Genomic DNA, 14,555 nt, shown 5'->3' with positions numbered 1-14,555 from the left:
AATATAAATGAAATAAAAAAGTTTAAAAAGAAAGTGTAACTGAGCCGGGCGTGGTGGCGCACGCCTTTAATCCCAGCACTCGGGAGGCAGAGGTAGAAGGATCACCGTGAGTTCAAGGCCACCCTGAGACTCCATAGTGAATTCCAGGTCAGCCTGGGCTAGAGTGAGACCCGACCTCGAAAAACCAAAAAAAAAAGAAAGAAAGTGTAACTGTCACCAATATTATCTATTATTGTAATAAACCTAATTAAATACAATTCATTATCATCTAAGAAACTGTGGTAGTTTGAATTTATGTCCCTCCAGTAGACTTGGATGTTTTGTTAACGTTTGTGACATGGGTTTCTGGCTGCCTGGCTAGAAGAGGTGTCACTGGGGTCCGACCCTAAGGTGTGTTGGGGACAGAGCTGACTCCAGCCTAAGGGCGCGCAGAGGGGGCCGAGCGCTGCCCGGGGCCCTGCTGCTTGCTGTCTTGTTTGCTCTTGCTCACGGTGCTGCCTGCTGGTGGTTTCCCTCTGCTTGGATCTGTGAAAGGGAGCCTGGGAATGCCCCCTGGGTCTGTGAGCCTGAAATACAGCTGGGTCTGCAAGTTCATCTCAGCAACTTGGAGCTGACTGCAATGACATAACGCCAAGTAAACGATGGAGCACAGTTTTGTTCTGTACAGGAGGCGGCTTCTAGGTCATCACCTGACACCCTGCGGTAAGCCCATCCCTTTATTTTATTCTCTTAACCAAACTTGTCTGTCGCCCTGTGTGCTCACACTCAGGAGCAAAGTCCCGGGCGGGAGTCAACAGAGAACCGCCTCAGCTCCCATTTAGTGCTATCCCTCGCCCCGCCTCTAGGTGGCATCTTCCAGAAGACCCTGGAGGCTCCATTCCTTGCATTGGGCCACCACAGAAGCAGCAAGGTGGATGTCATGGTTAACTCACCACCTGAAGCAGGGCGAGATAGCCCATGGCCACGTTGTCAAAGTTGACCTTCACGTTGTCCCAGAAGAAGCGGCCAGTGTCGTTTTGATTCTGGCAGTCGGACATGTTGTTCACGATCGTCCAGTTCACAAGAGCAAACGGCTGATGAGTGGTGTTGACGCACCTCCCGAACTTGCCCGCGAACAGGTTCACGCCCATGATGCTGAAGATGAGCCAGAAGATGAGGCAGACCAGGAGGACGTTCATGATGGAGGGTATGGCGCCCACCAGGGCGTCCACCACCACCTGGTGGGAGACACAAAAGGATCTGGGATCCACCAAAATGCCACCACTCCCCACTGGATCCAGTTTCTTTTACTTTTAAAAATATTTTATTTGTTTATTTTAGAGAGGCAAATTAGAGGGAGGGAAGGGGGGGAGAAGGGGAATAGGCACACCTCTAGCCACTGCAAACAACTCCAGACATGTGCCACCTTGTGCATCTGGCTTTACATGGGTACTAGGGAATTGAATATGGGTCCTTAGGCTTCACAGGCAAGAGCTCCTTAACCACTAATCCATCTCTCCAGCCCTATCCATCTTTTTTTTTTTTTTTTTTTTTTTTTTTAATGCAGGGTCTGCTGTTGGCCTGGAGGTCACCAATTAGATGGCCAGTGAGCTCTAGAAATCCTCCAGTCTTTACTCCCCAGGGCTGGGATTACAGGCATATGTCACCATGTTAGCATATTGACGTGGATTCTGGGATCAAGCTCAGACCCTCAGGATGCAAGGCCAGTGCTTTACTGACTGAATTCTCTCTCCAGCTAGGTTGACTGCTGTGAGTTGTTGGTGGAGGCAGGGCAGGGTGGAGGCTGACAAGGATGGATAAGGAAAGGAGTGGGTGGGAGGGAAAATCCGTAGGATGAGAAGACTGTGCCAGTAGAGAAGATGTGTTCTGGTGGGTGGCGGTTAAAGCGCTGAGCTGGGAGTGCCAAAGAGACTCACTTGTCATCGAGGGTTCGTGCTCTAGAGGTACTAAGAAGAAGAAGAGAGTTGGAAGGTGGGGACACTAGGGGACAGCCCTGCACCAGGACCACTTCCCTGAGATTGGGGTATGAATTTTTTTGTGGGGGGATGTGATGCTTATGGGTGACAAGGAAAGAAGTGCTTACAAGAGGACTTGAGGAAGAACCAGGAGAGTTAGAATGTGCAATGCCACCAAAATGCAAGCAGGAAGGGCAGCCGCTGAGCCCACAGAGGGACCCAGAGCCCACAGTTGGCCGTAGGAGGGCATGGCTGGGGAAGGGCTACCAAATGCTGCCAACCAGAGAAAATTTGAAACAGATCTTACCCTCATGCCTTCAAATCGAGACAGAGCCCGCAGTGGCCGCAGGGCACGGAGGGTCCGCAGGGCCTTGATAGATGCCATGTCTGAGTATTCCAAGATCTTCGCTATGAGGCTCGTGAGCGAGATCTGCGTGTAAGCAGACAGCAGAGCATCACCCTAGGGCTCCATCAGTCAGCCTGTTGGCAAGAGGCAGGAGCTGTCTGCTTAGCCCCTCCCACAGCCCCTGCTCTGCCGAGACCCTCATCCCCATTGTCCAGGCTCCCACCTCATTCCAAACTCCAGTGAGAAATCTAGGAAGTCCGTGGAAGGATGAATGTTTTCAAATTTTCGACTTATTTTCTGATTATGTGGTGTATGAACACATGCTTATATGAGTATGGGTGCACATGTGTGTGCAGGTTCACATGCACTGGGTACCCATGCGTGTGGAGGCCAGAGGCTGACATCAGGCGTCTTCCTCAGTCACCCTCCGTCTTACTCCTGGAGAGTTCACTGATTCTGATCTGGCCAGACAAGCTAGTCAGCACACCCTAAAGATCCTTCTGTCTCCGCCCTCTTCCCTTTTAAGTATTTTTATTTATTTATTTTTTTTGCAAGCAGAGAAACAGACACACACACACACACACACACACACACACAGAGAGAGAGAGAGAGAGAGACAGAGAGAGAGAGACAGAGAGAGAGAGACAGAGAGAGAGAGACAGAGAGAGAGACAGAGAGACAGGGGCAGAGAAATAATGGGCACTCCAGAGCTTCTAGCTGCTGCAAACAAACTCCAGACACCTCCACCACTTGATGCATCTGGCTTTGTGTGGGCACTGGGGAATCAAACTTGGGCTGTTAGATTTTGTAGGCAAGCTTCTTAACCACTGAGCCATCTTTCCAGCCCCCCCCTCCTTCTTTTTGATGGAGTTTTACCATACAACCCAGACTGGCCTCAAACTCAAGATTTTCATCCCAGCACCCTGCCCTCTCCTCAGTGCTGGGATTATAGGCATGTGTCATTATGCCTGGCTGAGAATTTATTTACTTTTGTTTCTGTGTCTTTCAGGACACTTTATACAACAATTCTGTGTTCTGAAGATTTACATAAACATTTGATAAGTGGAAGAAAAGAAAGATGCATATTATGAAGGAAGGAAGAGAGAAAAGAAGAAAGTTAGAACAATTGGATGGAAAGTTGAAAGGGGACTGGAGAGATGGTTTAGCAGTTAAGGCCCTTGCCTGCAAAGCCAAAAGACCAGGATCAATTCCCCAGGGTCCATGTAAGCCAGATGCACAAGATGGTTCATATATCTGGAATTCGTTTGCAGTGGCTGGAGGCCCTAGAGCACCCATTCTCTCTCTATCTGCCTCTTTCTCTCTCTTTCAAATAAATAAACAAATAAAAATAAAATATTAAAAGTAATTTAGTAGGAAGTTTGGATAGAAGGATGGATCAGCATGCTAAGAAAAAATAAGTAAAGAATTAATTCGTGTTTGTGGCAAGAGACATGAGCTCTGATGTTTCAGCTATGTTACCTGTCAGACAACTGGGTGGGGAGAAGAAATAGGAACTGCAGGGCAGGGGAGATGGTTCAGTGACTCCATGCTTGCAAGACATGAGTTTGGGTCCCCAGTATCCACGTACAAAAGCCAGGTTTGGCAGTCCTTGCCTGTAATCCCAGCCCTGGGGAGGCGGACACAGAATCACAGAATCCTAAAGGGGCTCACCAGCTAGACAATCTAAGTGAAGTGAGGGGCTCTAGTTGAGGAAGAGATATTGCCTGAAAGAAGAGGGTGGATACTGACTGAAGAAGACTCCTATTGACTTCTGGTGTCCACACGCACACACACAGGCACACAGATGTGCACCCACGCGCATGAGAACATATACACATCGATGTCACACACACATTATGAAAGGAAGCAGGGCATGGCGGCTGGCACCTTTCATCGCGGCACTGCGGAGGCTGAGGGAAGAGGATCGCTGTGAGTTTGAGGCCAGCCTGAGCTTCAGAGTAAATTCCAACTCAGCTTGGGCTACAGAAAGACCCTATCCTCACAAACCAACCACCAAACAAACAAGAAACAAATAAACACAGACCACAATTCTTTAGTCCAGTATTTGCAAAAAAAGAGAAAAGGAAGATTCATCAAAGGCTACACTGAAACATCTCTATCACACCCTCCATGGCTCAGGGTCTGTTGCAGAAGAGGTGGCAGAAAGAATGTAAGAGCCAAAGGAAGGGTACCACTCCGTACAATGCAACTGTCCAGACAGAAATTGGCCTCAATATCCACGACCTCACAGTGCCTAGCAATACCATCATAAAACCCTCATGATACAAGAAAAAGATGATGACATAAAAATAAAAGAGACTAATGGAGAGAGGGAGGAGATATGATGGAGAGCACAGTTGTGAAGGGGAAAATGGGGGAAGGTAGGGAAAGAGCATGGTTTATTGTCTGTAAGTATGGAAGCTGTCAATAAAAAAATTAAATTAAAAAAGGCTACCAAGATGCAAAGGACAGTTGAATGGAAAGATGGGAGAAAGGAATCCAAGAAGAAAGGAAAAAGTATGGAAAAAGGGAATGCGGATAGACAGGATGGATGGATGGATGGTTGGGGGGAGAATGGGTTTGGGAAGAATGGATGGCCGAGGAAGGTGACTGATGGGCGCGTAGACAGATGGGTGTTGAATGCACGAGTGGAAGGAGTTAGTGACCATTAGATGAATGGGTGGAAGTGAAGGATATCACTGAGTGAAATAAAGTGAGGACAGATGTATGCGTAAAGAAAGAATGGAAGAATATATGGCTCGAAGGATGAGTGAGTAGAAAGATGCTTGAATAATAGAAAACGCCTATGTGGGCGAATGAACAGTTAAGTGACTGGGCATTTGGTCAGAAGGGTGAATCAAAATCTGCAATGGTCAGGTAAGGGCCAGTGGGTGAAAGGACAGGAGGAAGAGGAGGGTGGTGGCCAGGCAGAGGAAGGGCACATGAAGGGGAAAGGATAGCTGGAAAGGAAGGACTGCAGGAGAAGGACAGATGGAAGAAGTAACGACAGGGCTGGGGAGATGCTCGGTGGATACAGCACTGGCTGCGCAAGCCGAGGACCTAAGTTTGGATCGCCACAGCTCACCTACAGCCAGAAGCTGTGGCACTGGTGTCTGTAACCCGGGCACAGCTGGGGCGAGAAGGAAACAGGAGAATCTGCTGGAAACCCAAGGGCCAGGCAGCCTGGCGAGCAGAATGGAGGACAAGAGAGACCCCACCTCAGGCGAGGTGGAGGTCAAGGGCTGACAGGCGCAAGTTGTCCTCTGACCACCGCACACATGGCATAGTATGTACAGACACTCACACAACATGCACACGCACACGCACACGAGCCCTCCACACATATGTCCTAGGACACGCACACCCACACATGCGTCAGGCATGCACATACAAACATCACACACACAAGCTCCACACACACGCCGTGGGCTGTACATACCCCCATTCACACAGCATGCACATACATATAGATCACACAGACGCAAGTTAAGATGGATGGATGTTTAGGAAGAAACAAAAAGGAAGGCTGGAAAGAGCGTAGGGCTGGAATGCAGAAGCAGAGGGAGGGTGGGTGGAATGGGGGAAGGGTGTCTAAGTGATCGAGCCTGGGAACTAGTGAGGTCTGCGGGAGCAAGAGTGGCCGTACCCCGTAGTGACTGTTTCTCTTGGATATACGGAGCCAGAACAAAACAGCTTCCCTTCACTTATGAATGACTGTTTGATATGCACATAATTATCACGTGTGCCTCAGACATCAAAGCTCTCAGCTAATCTGTGCGGGACAGTGGCCTGATGCTGCCGGCGCACGGACGTCAGGAAGGAGGACTCCACGCACGGCCTGCTATGGAGGGCCTGCCAGCAGACAGCGCTGGACAGAGGGATCCGGACGGGACTCCACCCAGCTTCGGGGGCAAGTACCAACCCCAGTCACGTTCCCGGGGAGGCAGACACAGACACAGCCCGGGCTTCACCTCGCTTACAGGAACCTTCCACTAGGTGTCAGTGAGCAAGTGACCCCGTGCTGCCAAGGAGTCCAAAGAGGAGCGGAGCCATGGGGTGCCTAAGATGAGGGAGTCGCAGGTTAGCGCTACACTCATCTTTGGTCAGAGGAGCTCCTGGCAAAGACGTTGACTACTGGGGAGAATGCAAACTCATCACAGGGGCTGTGGAGTGCCCAGTGCCAGATGAGACATCTCTGTCACCCCGCCAGGGCCCAGGGCACTTGTGGAAGAGAGGACGGGAAGAACGCGAGGTCGGGACGAGTGCTTTGGAACACTGTCTTCTGGCCACTGCGCTCTTAACGTCAGAGTGACTGTTGTTACCTGCTCGAGAACTGCCCGATATTGGGCTCTCCCACATCTTGTCACAGGTGATGGAAGAGCAAAGCCCAGAAAACATCAAACTGGAAGAGGGAAGAGTTGAAGGATGAAGGGGTTCGGTGGAGGGGGACTAAGAGAAGGTAGTCGGAGGGGATTATGATCACAATACATTGTGTACATGTAAGAAAATTGTCAATAAAAGGTTAAAAGGGGGCCTGCAGAGATGGTTTAGCAGTTAAACACTTGCGTGTGAAGCCTAAGGACCCTGGTTCGAGGCTCAATTCCCCAGGACCCATGTAAGCCAGATGCACAAGGGGGCGCACACGTCTGGAGTTCGTTTGTGGTGGCCCTGGAGTGCCCATTCTCTTTCTCTTTCTCTGTCACTCTCAAATAAATAAATATTTTTTTTAAAAAAAGGAAAAAAAAAAAGTTAAAAGGGGTGCCTGGCGTGGTGGCACACACCTTTAATTTCAGCACTCGGGAGGCAGAAGTAGGAGGATCACCATGAGTTTGAGGCCACCCTGATACTACATAGTGAATTCCAGGTCAGCCTGAACTAGAGTGAGACCCTACCTCGAAAAGCCAAGAAAAAAAAGTTAAAAGGGGGCTGGAGAGATGGTTTAGCAGTTAAAAAGAGCTGGGTGTGGTGGCATATGCTTTTAACCCCAGTACTTGGGAGGTCGAGGTAGGAGGATCACCATGAGTTCAAGGACAGCTTGAGACTACATAGTGAAGTCCAGGTCAGCCTTGGCTAGAGCGAGACCCTACCTCAAAAAAAAAAAAAAAAAAAGAAAAAAGAAAAAAAGAAAGAAAGAAAAAAGTTAAAAAAGAAAGGTGAGGGAATGATAGTATACCAAGTGAGAACTGTGGTCAATGCGGTTAGGGGTCACTAGGCGTGAGTGTCGGTCATGTGAGCTCCACTGCTGTCGTTTTTCTATGTATGCATATATATGTTGGTGTGTGTGCCCCTGAGTGTGTATGTGTGCAAGTGTATTAGCATGTGTGTAGAGGCCAGAGGACAACCTCAGATGTCATTCCTCACGAACACCATCTTTTATAGAAATTATTTATTTTGCTCTTTTTGGTGTGTGTGGGCGTGTGGTGGATGCACGTGCGTCTGTGCAGATGCACGTGCCCGTGTGCACGTGTGTGGGGACCACAGGAAGCTGTCTAGTGTTCTTCTTTCTCTATGGCTCTTCTAGCTTATCTCTCTGAATCTGCAGCTCACCATATGTTGGTTAGATTGGCTGGCCAGTGGGCCTCAGCGATCCTCCTACCCCGGCCCCTCAACACTGGGCGGCAGGCACGAGTAGCTATTCCTGACATTTTTTTAAAATTTATTTTTATTTTTTTCAATTTTTATTAACATTTTCCATGTATTCTTGACTTTTTATGTGGGTTCTGGGGATCAAACTCAAGTCCTCAGGCTGGAATAGCACATGCTTTTACTCATGGAGCCATCTTCCTGGCCGCCATCCATCTCTTTTGAGACAGGGACTCTCATTGGCTCGGAACTTACCTAATAAGGCTAGAGCAGCTGGCCTGAGAGCCCCAGAGATCGCCCCGCCTCTGCCTCCCCAACACTGGGATCATCAGTGCGTGCCACCATGGCTGGCTTAGAAAACACCTGGGTTCTGGGAGGTTTTAAATGAGTTCTGGGGATCAGACTCAAGTCCTCATGCTTGCAAGGCAAGCCTTGCTCATTGTGTTTTTTACAAAATATTTTATTTATTTATTATTTATTTGAGACAGAGAAAAGGAGAGAGAGAGAGAGAGAGAGAGGGAGGGAGAGAGAATGAATGAGAATGGATGCACCAGGGCCTCTAGCCCCTGCAAACGGACTTCAGATGCATGCACCATCATGTGCATCTGGCTTATGTGGGGTCTGGAGAATCGAACCTGGGTCATTAGGCTTCGCAGGCAAGAACCTTAACCCTCAACCACTAAGCCATTCCTCCAGCCCTCATTGTGTTTTTTTAAATTTTAATATTTATTTATTTATTTAACAGAGAAGGAGGGAGAGAGAGAGAGAGAGAGAATGGGCACTCCAGGGCCTCCACCCACTGCAAATGAACTCTAGGTGTGTGCGTCCCCTTGTACTATGGCTAATGTGGGTCCTGGGGAATTAAACCTGGGTCCTTTGGCTTTGCAGGCAAATGTCTTAACCACTAGGCAATCCCTCCCTCCCTGCTTTAATATTTTTATTTATTTTCTTTCAAGTAGAGAGAGATAGAAGAGAGACAGAGAGAATGGGCACACCAGGGCCTCCAGCCACTGCAAATGAACTCCAGATGCACACGCCACTTTGTGCATCTGGTTTTATGTAGCTACTGGGGAATGGAACCCAGTCGTTAGGCTTTGCAGGCAAGTGCCTTAGCTGCTGAGCCATCCCTTCAGCCCACTCATTGTATTTTTTAAGAGCTCCGCTCGTGTTCTAGTGTGCAGTCAGGACTCGAGACCACAGGCGGGTGGGTAGATTCTCTGTGCCCGTAGGCCACACCCCCAACATCCAGAGCCCTGGTGGTGGGTGCAAAAGCAGCAGGCCCTGGAAGCCTGTGCCATCTTGCTTTGGGAGGACATGCGGAGGGCTGTCTTGATCTCTCTGAATGGAGACCTGTGACCCACGGACTCACCTAACGGTCACTGCCATGTCCAAATCACGAGCTGCCTGGAACTTACCAGTGACGGCATACAGGGCTGCTCTGACCCCTTGCTCGGTGGCCAAAGCTTCTCTCTCGCCGAGAGCCAACTTTCCCAGCCTCCTCTGTGTTAGAAGCAACAATGGGGGGACCCCACGCCCTCCACCCTACAGTGCCCAGGAGCCACTCACATTCACGATGAGGAAGTCGAGCCAGCACCAGGCATTGGTGAAGTACTTCTTGAAGCCATAGGCCACCCACTTGAGCAGCATTTCGAACACAAAGACGAAGGTGAACACTCTGTCCGTGTACTCCAGCAAGGCCTTCACAGTGGGCTTCTGGTCGAGGTAGTAATCTTCAAAGGCCTGGGGGGAGAAAGCAGAATGGCTGATGACCCGCACTGGCAGCCCTTCCCTCAGTGTGGGGGCCGACAGCCCACCCACAGGTCCGAGAGTGGATGTGCTAGCCAGCTTGCCCGGGATGTTCTATTTTCCTTTCTGTGCTCTGGTGATTCAGGGTAGGCAGTGGAGGAGGCACAGTGAGATATAAACCGATGCTTTTCGGCTCCCTGGAACACGCAGCCCTGCGACTTCCCAGGGTTGCTGAATGCAAGCAAGAAGAGAGACCTTCTCGAATCGGGGTTTGGAAAGGAACCAAAGAGATTCTCACAGTGACTTGGTTTAAAAATACAAGCATCAGAGGATGTTCACAGGCAGTTCACACACACATACACAAAAAGTCAGAATCGCCAGGAAACATCAGAAGAGTATTCCATCTCAGTGGTAATCAAGGAAATTCAAATTAAGATGTCATTTTTTTCTTCTGTCACAATGGAGAAGATTTTAAAAAAAATATTTTTGTGGGCTGGAAGAGATGGCTTAGTGGTTAAGGCACTTTCCTACAAAGCCAAAGGACCCAGATTTGATTCCCCAGGGCCTACATAAGCCAGATGCACAAGGGGGCACTTGCTTCTGGAGCTCCTTTGCAGCGGCTGGAGGCCCTGGTGCACCCATTCCCTCTCTCTCTCTATCTATCTGCTTCTCTCTCTCAAATAAAAATAAGACATTTAAAAATGTAAAAATATTTCACTTATGTACTTATTTATTTGAGAGAGAGACAGAATGGACACGCCAGGGCCTTTAGCCACTGCAAACGAACTCCAGATGCATGTGCTACCTTGTGTATCTGGCTTACTTGGGTTCTGGGGATTGGAGCCTGGGTCCTCAGACTTCACAGAAAAATGCTGTAAACACTAAGCCAACTCTCTAGACCAGTGGTGAAGATTTTTAAAAGCATGGAGAGGAGGTCTCAGTGTTGGTGTGTCTGGGGAATTCGCACCCGTGTGACTGGTTGAAGTGGAGACCAGTTAGTCTTTGGGAAGCCAAGTTGGTAAGATGACTCCAGAGTTTTAGGAACCCTGTGGTTCTACCTTCAAAGACCTGTGCCAAGGAGAGTGGGTGCTAGTGGAACCCACCCAACCCTTTGATGCTGTTGGGAGTGGCTTCACTGGTCTGAGTCGAGCTAAGTCCACTTTGGGAAATGCTTTATGGATTAGACCCCTAACCCCAGGACAATCCTAGCCAATGAGATTGGCCTGTAGGTTTCCAAAGACATCCTGTTTGTCACAAGGCGGAACAACCCTGTGGTACCGCTGGTGATCAAGGCCCTCGTGAGACCACTGAGCCTGGATGTTTCCTCTCTTAGCTCCTGTCCTTATTCCAGCTGGCTTCTCTTCTCCTCCTCACCAAGAGCACTTGCCAGCATCAGGCTGGTTCGAGAGAACTGGCTTTAGCTTTTTTTTTTTTTTTTTGTCTCAAACCAAATCCAAGGTGAGCAGTCATTCAATATCTTTAGCCATTACTTCATAACGCCAGGCATCACTCAGCATTCCTACCCATCACTTAGCATCCTCAGCCTTCACTCAGTACCTCCAACTGCCACTTAGTATCTGCAGCTGTCACTCAGTATCTTCAGCCGTCACTCAGTATCTTCAGCCGTCACTCAGTATCTTCAACCATCACTCAGTACCTCCAACCGTCACTCAGTACCTCCAACCATCATCCAGCCTCTCCAAGCATCACTCAGTATTTCCATCATCATTCAGTACCTCCAACCATCACTCATAACCTCCAACCATCACCCAGAATCTCCAGCATCACTCAGTACCTCCAACCATCACTCAGTACCTCCAACCATCACCAGGTATCTCCAGCATCACTCAGTATTCCTGTCATCATTCAGTACCTCCAACCATCACTCAGTACCTCCAACCATCACCCAGTATCTCCAGCATCACTCAGTATTTCCATCATCACTCAGTACCTCCAACCATCACCCAGTATCTCCAGCATCACTAGGTATTTCCATCATCACTCCATACCTTCAACCATCACTCAGTACCTCCAAGGCAGTGCACATCAGGACATTTGACCCATGTGAGATGTAAACATAGGTGTTGGTTGAAGAAATTATGGCATACTCCTATAATGGGATTGTTGAAGCCATTAAACGAGATAGTCTGAGACTATTTATTTCCTGAGAAAACTTCCCAAGAAATTATAGAATACATAGATGTGTTTTATTTTTGTAATATTTATGTATCTTCTGTATAAGAAAGATGGGAAAGAGCCAACCAAAATCTTCCAAAGTGAGTTTCTCCTTGAGTGATGGGAAAATGGGAGACTTTCTTCCTTTACCTTTTTCTATAATTTCCAAGTTTCTCTTTTTTTTTCTCATTTTACTTTGTCAGATGAAAATTCATGTTATTTTTTAAAAGCACTCAAAGTAAAAGCATAAAGAAGACTAAATTTGGTGCAAGCCTGTTTGGTCCCATGGGGAAGGAGCGAGGGAGGGGAAGGGAAGGGAGGGTGCCGAGGCGGAGCAGCTGTCACAGGATCTGAGCACCCTCCTGGGACTGGGGAGCTGGTGCAGGGGTGTGAGCAGCGGAGAGTCAAGAAGAGAACCACCAAGGCACAAAGACAGCTGAGTGCTCATTAAAAAAATATTTGCAAGGAGAGAGAGATGAGAGAGAAATGAGAGAGACAGAGAGGGAGAGAATGGGTGCACCAGAGTCTCATGCCACTGCAAATGAACTCCAGATGCCTGTGCCACCTTGTGCATCTGGCTTTACGTGGGCACTAGGGGAAAGGAACTCCAGAGTTGTTAGGTTTTGCAGGCAAGCGCCTTAACCGCTGAGCCATCTCTCCAGCTCCAGAGCAGGTCACTTTTGCCCAGCATGGCAGGAAGGAGAGGAGGAGAGGTGTGGAGAAAGCCCCTCCCAATGCCTGTTCAAATGCAATTTGGCCTCTACATGACTAGCCCAGAGGGACAATCAGAGACCAGCGCTGGGGCCCTGGCATATACACGTGTGTGCATGAATGTGGAGGCCAGAGGACCACTAAGGGTGTCATGCTCAGGAACGCCATCCACCTCTGTTCAGAAGGGTCTCTCATTGGTCTGAAGCTCTCCGATTACACTTGACTAGCTGGCCAGTGACATCCAGGGACCCGCCACTCTCTACCTCCGCTACCCCATGCTGGGACCGCAAAGGGGTGCACCCAAGCCTGGCATTTGCATGGTGTGGTGGTTTGAACTGGGTGTCCTCCATAAACTCAACCCTTGCTTCCCAGCTGGCTGGGAGGTGGAGTCTTGCTGGCGAAGGTGTGCTGCTGTGTTTTTGGGAGCGGGCTTAGGGGTGCTATTGCCAGCTCCCCCTGACCAGAGTCCCGCTCTCTCTCCCGCTGCTGTTTTCCATCTGCTGCGACAGAGGCGATGCCCAGCCTCTGCTCGTGCCACGCTTTCCCTGCCATCGTGCAGCTGCCCCTCGGGACTGGAAGCTGCAATAAACCCTTGCTTCCCATCTGCTGCTTTTGGTCGGGTGCTTTGTCCCAGCAGCGGGAAGGTGACTACAACATACGGGTTCTGGGGCCAGAAGTCAGGGCCTTGTGATTGCAAGGCAAGCTGAGCTATCTCTTCAGGACGTGCAGGCTGCAGCCCCGCCCGCCCGGGGTCACCGAGGCCCCTACCAGTGCCCCGCTGCTGAGCAGGATCATGAAGATGATGAAGCTCTCGAACCAGCTGTGCTCCACGATGCGGAAGCAGGTCTTGCGCACCTGCCAGCCCACGTCCCACGGAAACTTGCTGGTGTTCACTTTGCAACAGGGACAGCGGCGAGTGCAGCCTGCAGGGAGAGGTGATGGACAGTGAGTGACCTTCTGACCGGCCCCCTCCTGTCCCAGCTCCACAGAGAAGCCACTCTGCTGGGACACTCCACTGGACCCTGGGCACCCTTTCCTGGCATATGAGGATTGTGGGTCCTTCCGGTCCGGCCCACCAAGGGTTCCTCTCCATCATCGGTCTTGCCCACTCGTCTGCCCTCCACAGCTATCCCCCTTCCTATAGATGATAACAGTGGTCCCTGTGACTGTGCCCATGCATGCCCAGAAATCTGACAAAGCGCGGAGCCTGAGACCAGTGACCTCTGAGGGGCTACATCACAAGTCCCTGTTAGACTGTGGCGCCACCATATGGCTGGATGGGGCCTGGGTCCAACGCAACTCAAGTTCGCGTAGGATTAGAAACCCAGTGAAATAGCTCCCTCCATAATTTCTACTTACTTAAAGCCACTGAGGGCCTGGGGATGCAGCTCAGTGGTAAAGCACTTGCCCAGCGTGGGCAAAACCCTGGGCTCCATCACTAAGGCCACCATGAAAAGTTCTTGAGGCCACAGTCGTTTTTAGTAGGAACCATGTGTCTACTCATCCACTGTACGAGGGTTATAGACTGTAACAGGCTCCATGTTTTGTAAACTCTGAGGGGAAAGATGAACGGCACAGGCTCTGCCTTTCAGCATGAGGGAACAGACACACCACAGCCCTCCTCTGGTGCTTTGTGTCCCAAACAACGAGTTCATGATTATGTGTTTGGGGTGGATGCCCCCAAGCCTGGGGCAAATGAGGGGGTGTGTCTGTCTACTCTTTGTGGATGATAGGCCAGGGGCCAAGACACAGAAGTGCCTAGATAGTGCTTCCCTTCCCTTCCCCTCCCCTCCCCTCCCCTCCCCTCCCCTCCCCTCCCTCCCTCCCTCCCTTCCTTCCTTCACTTTATTTGTGTGGTATGTGCCTGTGTGTATACACAACCATGCATTCAGGTACACGTGTTTGAGCACGTGTGTGGAGGCCAGGGAAGCTGAACTCAGTAGGCCATATACTTCTTCTGAGACGTGTCTCTCACTGGCCTGGAGCTCACCAGTTAGGACAGACTAGGTAACCAGTGAGCGCCCCCCTGTATCTGTTTC

At 49.9% G+C, this 14,555-nt stretch overlaps 1 protein-coding gene across 2 annotated transcripts in view; it reads right to left on the bottom strand.

The window, feature by feature from the left end:
- The window catches only part of Scn10a (sodium voltage-gated channel alpha subunit 10), a 121,075-nt gene that overhangs the window by 15,021 nt on the left and 91,499 nt on the right, over nt 1–14,555 (bottom strand). For both annotated transcript variants that reach the window (XM_004662102.2, XM_004662101.2), the window contains 4 exons: nt 13,285–13,439; nt 9,451–9,624; nt 2,263–2,385; nt 933–1,217 (listed from right to left, as the gene is read on the bottom strand). In XM_004662102.2, coding sequence (XP_004662159.2) covers nt 933–1,217; nt 2,263–2,385; nt 9,451–9,624; nt 13,285–13,439 — 737 coding nt within the window. The remainder of the gene's footprint in view (nt 1–932; nt 1,218–2,262; nt 2,386–9,450; nt 9,625–13,284; nt 13,440–14,555) is intronic.

This window comes from Jaculus jaculus, chromosome 17 (assembly GCF_020740685.1).
Source record: "Jaculus jaculus isolate mJacJac1 chromosome 17, mJacJac1.mat.Y.cur, whole genome shotgun sequence".
NCBI lineage: Eukaryota > Metazoa > Chordata > Mammalia > Rodentia > Dipodidae > Jaculus > Jaculus jaculus.
This window is presented reverse-complemented; position numbering and strand designations above follow the sequence as displayed.